The 11,799-nt window shown below is 34.5% G+C and overlaps 1 protein-coding gene across 6 annotated transcripts; it reads right to left on the bottom strand.

Annotated features, from left to right (window-relative positions):
• Window positions 1-1,406: 1,406 nt before the first annotated feature.
• LOC127125965 (phenylacetaldehyde synthase) lies at window positions 1,407-5,386 on the bottom strand. Of its 6 annotated transcripts, none has more exons than XM_051054827.1 (13): window positions 5,198-5,383; window positions 4,974-5,115; window positions 4,816-4,888; window positions 4,499-4,729; window positions 4,159-4,322; window positions 3,677-3,817; window positions 3,351-3,410; window positions 3,083-3,247; window positions 2,914-2,970; window positions 2,760-2,824; window positions 2,345-2,468; window positions 2,016-2,153; window positions 1,407-1,929 (listed from the first exon to the last, which is right to left on the bottom strand). In XM_051054827.1, coding segments are annotated over exons 1-13 (1,485 nt in total). In that variant the 5' UTR covers window positions 5,200-5,383; the 3' UTR covers window positions 1,407-1,806. The 6 variants fall into 6 exon arrangements, 3 of the variants coding, with proteins under 3 accessions (XP_050910784.1, XP_050910785.1, XP_050910786.1); XR_007804848.1 differs by lacking the exon at window positions 1,407-1,929 and adding an exon at window positions 2,569-2,638 and having other exon boundaries at window positions 2,092-2,153; window positions 5,198-5,385; XR_007804847.1 differs by lacking the exon at window positions 1,407-1,929 and adding an exon at window positions 2,569-2,621 and having other exon boundaries at window positions 2,099-2,153; window positions 5,198-5,385.
• Between the last annotated feature and the right edge of the window lie 6,413 nt (window positions 5,387-11,799).

The raw sequence follows: 11,799 nt of genomic DNA, 5'->3' as shown, positions 1-11,799 counted from the left end.
TTACGGCAAAACCGTTCAAACCGCATCGCAAACATCCCTAATTTCAATACCATAAAACTTTATGCAAAATTCACCAACTTAAATTATTAAATTAAAAACACTCCAAAAATCTCTTTAAAATAAAATATTAAAATTGAGATGTTACAACTCTCCCCCAAATAAAAAACTAAAATTCTCTCATCTGATTTTCTAAAAACACTCCAAAATCAACCGAACATACCGAGGAACAAAAGACTAAAAACAAATATTGAGCACAATTTATCCCTAAAATTGAGAAAATAATCATAAATTTTGAGCACAATTTCTTCCTAAAATGGAATGGATGGAATAATCACGCATTACCCGTATAAATATCTATATGAAAAAACATTTTCTATATGACATGATGTTATAGCTAGCTGGATATTTTCTTCTAAAAATACCACACACTATAAATTTTAGTTTCTTCTTTTTTTATACACTTTATCTTCTTTATTTACTTTATTTTTATACATCTCTTAGCTTAGTAGTTCAACTTTTCACATCTGTAGCCAGATTTTGTATGAAAATGACTATTAAGAGTTATTAATTGAATCTCAATCAAAATTTTATAGTTAGACAATAGTGTAAACAAATTATTTAAATTATAGTATTAAAATGACACCGCTTGAAACTTTGAATGGAAAGACGCTGCAATTCCACTTTGTTGGTATGAATCATGAGATAGTCTTATGCTTGTACCAAAGATACTTAAGAGCACAACTAATAACATCATAATGATTTAAAAAATGCAAGGTTCACGTGGCACCCTATTGGGTGTAACACTATATTTTTAATATTTTTGTTTTTGACTGAGTTTCCCTATGAATTTGCAAGGGGTGACTTTAAATTAGAAGATTATTAAAGAAGATGATAACAAATTTCTTTAGAAAAGGTTGAAAGTTATATGATTCATAAATGCTTGAAAAGAAGTTAGAGTGTTGGTCAAGGCAAAAGGCATGACTATGGACTCAAATGACTTTTGTGTGTTTAAGTACAGTTTTAAGTTCCTCAACTTTAGCATTGAGGAATTGGTGGTGGCAAAACCTCATTAATGGTATATAGGAAATTGATCCTTAACTCTTGCTTGATTCAATCTCCTGAAACTCCCAGAAATATGCGACAAGAGCCATCCTTTTTCCTAACTAACATTGTCGGGGAAGCAAAAGGACTATATGTATATGTGCTGAATAAAGCCTTGATCCAACATTTCACTAGCCAATTTGTCAAATAAAATTATGCATAAAAAAAATACATGTAGGGTCTTAAATTGAAGGCCTCGATACCTTCCTTAAAAGGAATTGTGTGATCAAAACCTGCCTTAGATGGAGGAAACTGATGTGGCGCAGCAAAGATATCACCACAGTACTCAATCATTGTAAAACCACTAAATAAATAAAACTTTCATTTCATCACTCTAACTCTTTAGATCTTAACATATCCTATACACCTCTTTAGGATCACTCTAGTTCTTTCAAATAGTTGCAGAATACCTACGAATTCTCAAGTCTAAGAAGCAATATTACACATTTTAACACAAAAGAAACAACTTTATTGATTATTTAAAATCAAATAATCATTATTTACTGACTTGGAGGCGTATGCTTATTCACTTTATTGATCTGGGACAGGGAGCTAAAAATTTTTGATTAATGTGAGATTCGTAATCAATTGAATGTTCCTAGACAATCTTCTAATCAATTAACTATGCCTATATAATTGATGCAGATATATGAAACCGAGGATGACAGGAAAAGAAATAGTGGATGCCTCAAGAGCAGAATCATCCTATAAACTCTCTAATAGAGCAGTGGCTTTTTCTTGCAAAATCTGCCAAGCAGCTTTCACATGCCTTACTTCTGTCAACGGTGCTCCTACTACAAAACGTAGAACATACTCACCTGATAGAGCCTGCGCATATTGTTTATCATCAACAGGGAAGAAGACATTACATAGATAATAAAGAAAACAAAACCCTCAAGTTAATTTATGCATACCGTGTGTGTTATGAAAACACTTCCTGTTGAGTTTACTAAGTCAAGTAGATCATGGTTCAGTTTATTGCCATTATCTTCAGAGTTCGGGGGAGGCAAAAGCCGAAAACAAACTAATGAGAATGTTCGAGGCGCAACGACCTGTGCATATAAATTTGTTGCAAACATTTCATGAGACATGCAGAGAATCAAATACAGTAGGTAGTTAAGACACGAATTATTTGGAAATGCATGTTTTGACTTCAAAACAAATAATGGAGAGCACAACTCTAATACCAGGTTGCAGTTTTTCATACGACGCATAATGGAATTTGCCTTAGCGTGAAGAATACCTTGAATCTTGTGTCTTGAACAACAAGCTCCTCAAAATAAGCTGCCATTGCAATATGGTTTTTTATGTGAGTTTGCAGGCCTTCCAATCCATAGAGTCGCAACACCATCCAAAGTTTTAATGATCTGGATCAGTGTCGGTTAAAAGGCAAGATTACATTACAAATCACGATCAAATCAAAATGGATTAGGAGTTCCAATGCATGAATAATGCTTATATACTTACGAACAGATACTGAAATGTATTAAAATTCCCAACAACGACGATCAAGCATTTTCCTACGAGGTCAGGTCAGCTAAATGTATTTAAATTCCCTCAACAAAAATAATTCAAGTTGCCAAAAGAAGAGAAAATTTTATACCACATACAAACATGTATATCTGTTAATATCCAAAGGAAAAGTTTGAAAGACACACCTAAAGCGACGCCCAAGAGGAATTTGCCAGTCTTTGTAATCTATAACCATGTTTCCTTCAGAGGCCTGAAAATTCAATACCATAAGCACACAATTAGACAAGGACTGAGCTGCAAAATTTTCCTCAATATATTACCCAATAAAGACAAACCTACCTTATTTTTCAGAAATTCGGGATTTGTAGACAGCGACTGAATCAGAGCACTCCTCTCCTGTACCAACATATCATCAATTTTACTTATTGTCATTCTTGTTTATACAGAAAAGTGGAAATATTTCAAATAAAATTTCAGAAGGGACATTGAGAAAGAGTGTTATGGATACCTTAACCCAAAGTAGGGAACAATCAAAGTTAGTAAGGAACCATTTATGTGCATTCATGTTAAATGAATCAGCTTCTTCAACCCCATCAATGAAGTGGCGGTATTCTGGACATATACAAGCACTTCCAGCATAAGCAGCATCCACATGAAACCAAATGTTGTTGGTCTGCCAATAAGACATCCATAACCAAGTGTTATCAGATTGTATCAGTCTCCAAGATGCATGTAGCATAAGCAGCATTATCAATTAAATCAAATACATTAATTACCCTAGTGACTTTCGCCAATGCAGGTAGAGGATCAACAGCAGTTGATGAAGTAGTACCAACCTGCACCCATAAATATAGTGTATGCAGTCAATGCGAAAACTAATAATGCAAAACCTAATGAAGAGCAAAGCTCTTATAACAGCACGAAGAAGGATACATTATCCATTGACCCAATGACTGGATAGGCTGATCACTTTCTAATTTGCATACCCGACATACTAGTAAGATAAAGGAATGCAAACGCAGAAACAAAGCTGGACATTTAAGTATGTAATGCATGGCAGAGTAATTCATTACAAACTAATATACGAATACTTTAATCTTACGTTAGCACATAAGAAAAAAGGTATAAGACCATTGGCTATGTCATTTGAAATTGCTTCAGAAAGTACATCAGGGGAAAGCGCAAAGTTTGTAGAAGAATCGGTTTTAAGCAACCTGCAAAGCTCTGGATCAAGTCCACCTATCTGCCAATGAAAAGCAAAAGATCATTAATTTATAATTAATCAGTAAAATGATTTCTTTTATAATAATGCAACCTTAAAAGATGCAACCAAGCAACACAAAAAAAATACACCTAAGACTCATCCCACGAGTATAAGAAGGGTCAATGAGCTAAACCTTCCGGATCCAAGAGACCTTAACACTACATATCCACCCAAAACCTTAAGGCAATGAGAGTATGGGTCACCTCTCTTATATACCCAACATTTTCTCCATTTCTAATCGATTTAGGACTTAACCACTCACACTTGAATCCTAACAATAGATCAGAAGACATTTTCAATTGAAGTGTCACTAACCATACCTGGCAGGCTTTTTGTAAAGAAGAGTGTGTTTGGTCAGATCCATAAGTTACAAGCTTAGGAAGGGCACTCCTTCCGACTGTCCGAAGGATCTTGTCACGGGCAGCCAACAATACAACAAGCACTGCTTCACTAGCTGTTCCCTGTATAACTCCACCCCCTTGCCCTGTAATATAATCACATCCATGATTCCCATGTTTACATGACATATCACAGTATATCTACCTAATAAATACTTCAGAAGCCTCTAATGTTCAAACTTCAAAGTGCAGTCTAATGAAATCTGATACAAGATTCTGCAACCTGATCAAAAGTGATAGAGATAATGAGCCAAGAGCTTACCAGTTGAAAAGAAATGATGAGGCAGAAGGAGAGCCTTGGCGAGCCAGTCGAGAACAATGGTCTCGAGTTCAGTTGCAGCAGGAGAAGTTATCCAGCTGAAGCCGACAATGTTGAGAGCGGCACTAAGCATCTCTCCTAAAAAACCAGCAATGCTGCTATTGGCAGGAAAATATGCAAAATAGTTAGGGCTTTGCCAATGTGTCACCCCTGGTAGTATCTTTTCCTGTACATCTACAACAAGAAACAGAAAACACTTTCAGTATCATCTTAAAAAAAAAATATGAAAAATAATAACAGAAGAAGTAAAGTGATGAAACCATTCAAAACATGTTGCAATGATTCAGGGTATGTAGGAGCAGAATCTGGTAGAAGCTTTCCAAGATAACCTGGCTGCAATGAGATGGAAACAGGTTATTGAGAAATATAAATGTTAATCACATGAAAATGAAAAGGTCGGTAGAACTAGAAAGAGAACCTGAACTTGGCTGAGAACAGGGAAAGTTTCGATAGTTTTGTAGTAATCAGCAATGAAGTCAACCATTATATGAGCTTGCTCTCTCAACTGCTCAGCGTCCATTGCCTTCATTTTCAAACCACTTCCTTCTTCTTCATGATCCCTGTACGTAAAATTTCAAAGATGAACCACACTGAATGTAAGAGAGATAAGCCTGATGAGTGATGAGTTTGATTGATACTGACATTTGTTAGTAACGAGAATGGCAAATTTTCACTATGTGAAGGTGAGAAGAGAAAAAGTGCAGCGGAGAGGATCGAGGAGGAGATTCTCTAGCGTGGAAGTTGTCTCGTGGGAGTATGAACCACGAGGAGAGAGAGCCCAAAATATTAGAAAATCAATGGTTCGTTCAATTTTGACGGTGTAGATATGCACTTTCCACCTCTAGTGAAAATCCACACGTTTTTTTTATAATCCGATAGGCAGCCACTAATTCATTATCAATATTATATATACGAAAAAAATACAAAAGTAATGTAAATTAAATTTTTTTATTCCTATCCTAATCAATATCAATAAATTAAAAATAAAAACAAAAATAAATATGTAATAATTTCCTTTTAAATAAAAATAAAAATATATATAAAAAATAACTTTTTATTTTTTATTAATATGTAAATTAAAATAAATATATAATATAGTATACTGTGAACATACAATAATGAGCTGAACCTCCATAACCAAAAGAAAGGAAAAGTTTGAAGAGAAGTTGTATGTGATCAAAGATGAAATGTAATTCTCAATCTCAATTGTTACGATAGAGAGGACTAATATATATAGCTAAGACAAGTAGTTAGATCCTAACTAACTCCTCTCAACAACCTCTAACTAACCCCTAAAGTTAGTTAGCACAAAGAGAAAATAAAATTTACTGTTTATTATTTTCATTATCATTTACGGCCCCCTCAAGCTAGAATGAATATCAATCATTCCAAGCTTGGATTGCAAAGTATTGAAAGGACCAGGTTGAAGAGACTTCGTAAAAATATCCGCAACCTGCTCCTTAGAAGTGACAGGCATGAGATGAACAACTCCAGCTAGAACTTTCTCACGTACAACATGACAGTCAATCTCTATGTGTTTTGTGCGCTCATGAAACACAGGATTGGCAGCTATATGCATGGCAGATTTGTTATCACAGTAAAGAATGATAGGTACTGAATGATTGATGTGAAAATCATGAAGAATATTGAGAAGTCAAACCCCTTCACAAGTAGCTTGAGCAAGAGCACGATACTCAGCTTCAGATGAAGATCTGGAAATGACAGGCTGCTTCTTGCTCTTCCAGCTAATGAGTGAAGTGCCAAGAAAATAACAAAAACCAGAAGTGGATCTTCGTGTATCAGGGCAAGCCCCCTAATCTGAATTTGAAAAACCTTTGAGACATAAAGAGGTATTAGATTGAAAAATGAGTCCTTGGCCTGGACTATTTTTGAGGTACTTCAAAACATGTAGACCATCTAACATATGTTTATCTGTTGGAGCAGCAAAAAATTGGCTTAGTTTGCTAACAGCATAGGAAATTTCAGGTCTGGTATGTGTGAGATACAATAAACGACCGATAAGCCTTCTGTAGGGAGTAGGATCAGAGAGAGGTGTGCCATATGTTTTGTGGAGTTGAATATGAGGTTGCATAGGGGTGGAACAAGGTTTGGCACCAAGAAGACCAGCATCAGAAATCAAATCAAGAGTGTATTTTCTTTGACCTAAAGAAATACCATGAGTGTTGTGAGCCACTTCAAAGCCTAGGAAGTATTTGAGAACTCCCAAGTCTTTGATACTGAATTTAGCATCCAAACAAGTTTTGATTTGTAAAATTTCATGAGAATCAGTGCCTCCAACTACTAAATCATCAACATAAACCAGAATCGTAGTGAAACCTTGAGAGGAAGTCTTAGTGAAAAGGGAATAATCTGCTTTGGATTGGATATAACCTGATGCAATAAGGTGTGCCTTGTACCTCTCAATAGACAGGTCATTTTAACAACTGGACTGAAAGTGTCAGTATAATCTAATACTTCAGTTTGAGTGAACCCCTTTGCAACAAGGTGTGCCTTGTACCTCTCAATAGTACCATCAGCATGCATTTTTACTTTAAAAACCCACCTGCAACCAATGGCTTTCTTGTTTGAAGGTAAGGGCACAAGATCCCATGTTTTAGTTTTAACCAGAGCCTGCAATTCAGTATTGATAGCAGTTCTCCAGTTCTCATCACAAATAGCATGCTCATATGATGTAGGTTTAGGGTTGGCAGACAAGTTTAACATGTAATGTTTATGAGGAGATGAAAAAGAATCATAGGAAATAGAAGATGAAATAGGATACTTACAGGTGGATGAAGATGAGGCCATAGCTGAGTCAGGATGGTGAAGCAGATTACAATGATAATCTTTTAGATAGTTAGGGGGATGAACTTGTCTATGTGATCTTCTTACAGGTATGGGCTCACAGTTAATAGAAGGAAGATGATTGGTTTCATTGGTAGGACAATGTGTAGTATGATTGGTTTCATTGGAATTGAAATCTATAGAATGAGAATTATTCTCAGTATTACCATTGTCAACTGAATTATGCTCAGTATGACCATTGTCAACTGAATGATTAAATGTAGGATTAGGAACTGAATTAGGCAGAAACACATCATCAAACAAATCATCCAGGTGTGTAGTAGTGTGTGAAGAGGATGAAGGCAGAGGAAGATTATGTTTATATGGAAAATGAGACTCAAAGAAAACAACATCTCTAGAAATAAACAATTCCTTATTATACAGATCAAACAAAAGATGTCCTTTCACACCAGGTTTATGACCTAGATTAATGCACTTTCTAGATCTTGAATCTAATTTCTTTCTATTGGATTTTAGAGTGGCTGCATAGCACAAAGAACCAAAAACTTTCAGGTTGGTCATGTCAGGTAAAATGTTGTACAGAATTTGGTAGGGTGACTTGTGTTTTAAGAAAAGTGTGGGAAATCTATTTATGATATGCACAGCATAACTCACTGCATGAGCCCAAAATAATGGAGGCAAATGAGCTTGAAATAAAAGAGCTCTAGTGATGCCCAAGATATGTTGATGTTTTCTTTCAACAATACCATTTTGTTGAGGTGTAGCCACACAAGATGTTTGGTGAATGATACCTAATTGATTGTAAAAATCAGGCATCAAAAACTCATTGCCATTATCTGATCTAATGCACTTGACATGACAGTTGAATTGAGTTTTAACCAATGCTACAAAAGATTTGACATGAGAAGTGGTTTCAGATTTTAGTCTCATAAGATACAGCCATGTAAATCTACTCTTATCATCAACTATAGTTAAAAAATACCTATAGCCCATCATGGATGGTATGGCCAATGGACCCCAAATATCCATATGGAATATGTCAAAGGTGGATTGAGAAGTATGAGAACTAGGAGAAAAAGGCATTCTTTTCTGTTTTGCATAAAAACATACATCACAAGGCAATTTGATATTGACAGGTTTGATGAAAGGAAAATCTTTATTGAGTTCAATCAATTTGGAATTAGAAGCATGTCCTAATTTGATATGCCATAGGCTACATTCAGGATAATGACTATTTGAATTATTAACAGAAGAATTGATACAATGTATGGGAGGTGTTTTAGGTAATGTAACTGAAGGAGAGGTTAAGAGATATAATCCACCATGTAACTCAATTGTGCCGATCATCTTCAGAGAAAACTTGTCATGTACAGTACATGAATTATCATTAAAAACAAGTTGACAATTGAGTAATTTGGTTAATTTTGTGACAGAAATGAGATTAAAAGCAAAATTAGGTAAATAAAGAACATCAGTGATGTAAAAGTTGATGTTAAACTGAATAGTGCCTGAAAGATTAGTGGTAACAAGACTGCCATTTGGGAGTTTGAGGGTAATGGGCTTAATTTGCTTAAGACACTGAAAAAATTCACGAGTAAAACAAATATGATCAGTTGCTCCTGTATCTAATATGAATGATGCAGCATGAAAGGAATTTGGGATAGTGCAGATAGTACCTGATCCAAGATTAGTTTGAGAGGTTAACTGGTTAGTGGTATGAGATTGCAAGTGTGATGAGCCTTGAAGTAAGGCTAGCAATGCTTGATGTTGCTCTGGTGTAAAATCCAAACCATGAGATGCTGGTGCACTTGCTTCAATATCAGATCCTGATGTGTTTTCAGGTCTATCAGATGCAGTATTGCATTGATTGATTGCACCTTCATGCTTCTAATGAGGAGGATAACCATGTTTTTTAAAACAAGTATCAATGGTGTGATTAGACATGCCACAATGTGTGCAAACACGATTATTTCTGCCCCTGCCACCAGAAGATCTGCCTCCTCTAGTGCTGCCTCTACCACGCATATTGGAATATGATTTAGACTGAGTATCATGATTAGTCTGATGCTGATCAGAAGATGGAGTGACCAAAATCTTGGACTCATCAATGGGAAGATTAGCTTGTCTTTCTTGTTGAACAAGCAAGGAATATACTTTGCAAATGCTAGGGAGAGGATCCATAAGCATTATTTGTGACCTAATAGTAGAGTATTGATCATTCAGCCCTTTCAAGAAACGAATTACTTAGCTTTGTAGGCACGAATCTTGGTAATGGCAAGACAAGTAGTATCACAGTCACATGCAGGAATAGGTCTAAAATTATCTAGTTCTTGCCATAAAATCTTCAGTTTTGTGTAATATGAAGAAACAGAAGCATCACCTTGTTTCAATGTGCAGATTTCTTCTTGGATATCAGAAATTCTAAAAACATCGCCTTGATAAAAACGCTCCTTGAGCTCATTCCACATATCAGCAGCATTTTCCATCCAAAGAATACTTTGAGCAATTTCAACTTCTACAACATTCTTGATCCAAGACATGATCATGGTGTTGCATCTATCCCAAGCTATGGAATTTGGATCAAGATCAGAAGGTCGTGGTAAAACACCATTGATGAAATGCAATTTGTTCTTAGAACGAAGAGCCATGACCATGGAGCGCGACCAAGAGTGATAATTGTTATTGGAAAGTAATGGTGTAACCAGAATCAAAGAAGGATTTTCATTGGGATGCATGAAATAAGGGTTTAGGATATCATTTTGATAACCTTTATTGTTATTTCTCTAGGCAGATTCACCATGATCGCTGCTATTAGAGCTTGAAGATGACATGATGAGAAACAACAAAATTGCAGAGGTTGCAGAAAAGTTGGATCGAAAGAAGAAGATTGAGAAAAATCGCAGCGGAAAGCAGAATCACAGGCTTGTGATACCATGTGAACATACAACAATGAGCTGAAGCTCCATAACCAAAAGAAAGGAAAAGCTTGAAGAGAAGTTGTATGTGATCAAAGATGAAATGTAATTCTCAATCTCAATTGTTACAATAGAGAGGACTACTATATATAGATAAGACAAGTAGTTAGATCCTAACTAACTCCTCTCGACAACCTCTAACTAACCCCTAAAGTTAGTTAGCACAAAGAGAAAACAGAATTTCCTGTTTATTATTTTCATTATCATTTACATATACTCGTAGTACTTTTTATTTTTTTAAATAATTAAAAATACATACAATAGTTCGTAACATAATAAAGTTCAGTTTTGTTTGCTTCAGTTTGGAAAATACATATACAAAGATAAAATATGTCACGGGTATGAAGAAGGTAGTTTAACAAATATTCGATAAAAAAATAAATGAATATTTAATTACCTATTTTCTAATAGATATGGATAGAGGTTTAAAGATACTTAATTATAAAGATTATTTAAATATTATCAACTTATTATAATTTGTTTTATCATTTTCTAAAAAATTAGTTCTCTCATTTTTTTAGTTTACTTTGAAGAAAAAAATTTACATTTCATATTTAAGCTTATTATATATTTCAAACCTCATTTCAACAATTTCATCGAACTAACCAATTCTATCATTCCTCTGTCCATTAATTAAATGGGTTGAATTTGAATTATGTATAATTCGACTCGTTAGTGTGTGTGAGAGAGAGAGAGAGGTCAAATTTAATAACATGATACATCTGATAACTTAGATTGCAAGAAAGAAAATATTTGCTTGAAAGACTTGTTTAAGCTTGATGAAGATGATAATGAGAAATTTTTGTTCAAACTCAAAAGTTGAATAGATAGGTTCAAATTCATACTTTTTTATTTCTTTTTTTATTTTGAAAGATATGCTTTTGAAATAAACTTATTTATCATGCTTTTCTTCTTCACTAAATCATATTAGAATTGTAATTGATCTTCCTATGATAAAGGTTTGATTCAATCACTTGAATATCAAAGCTGAAGCTCATGTAGGAAGTCAATCTTTGCATACATTCTATAACTTCATGGTTAATATAGTTGAGGTAAAGTATCAACTTTTTCTAAATAGTAACTTGCTGTGTGATTTTTTATTTAAGAAAACTTTAACTAAACAATTTGATTTTTATTGAACTTTGTGCATGTACTACCTAGTAGAAAGCAACATTTAAATATTCTCAAGGATGTTAGTGGAATAATAACACCTTCAAGATATCAATATACACTTACTGTTTTATTCACAGACTTCTCTTAGGATCTCTTAAACCAATAAAACATGTTTTAATATGGTTCTAAATTGAAACATGTTTTATTGATTCGTTTTAGATTGACATTGCTTTTAGGCTCTCCAAGTTCTGGAAAAACTACACTCTTGCTGGTCTTGGCTGGAAAACTTGATCCAAATCTCAAGTTTATAACATATAAGATAACACACACATAATGGTCATAAGATGAATA

This window comes from Lathyrus oleraceus, chromosome 3, assembly GCF_024323335.1.
Source record: "Lathyrus oleraceus cultivar Zhongwan6 chromosome 3, CAAS_Psat_ZW6_1.0, whole genome shotgun sequence".
Taxonomy (NCBI): Eukaryota; Viridiplantae; Streptophyta; class Magnoliopsida; order Fabales; family Fabaceae; genus Lathyrus; species Lathyrus oleraceus.
Note: the sequence above shows the minus strand (reverse complement) of the source record. Positions and strands in the feature narration are given on the sequence as shown.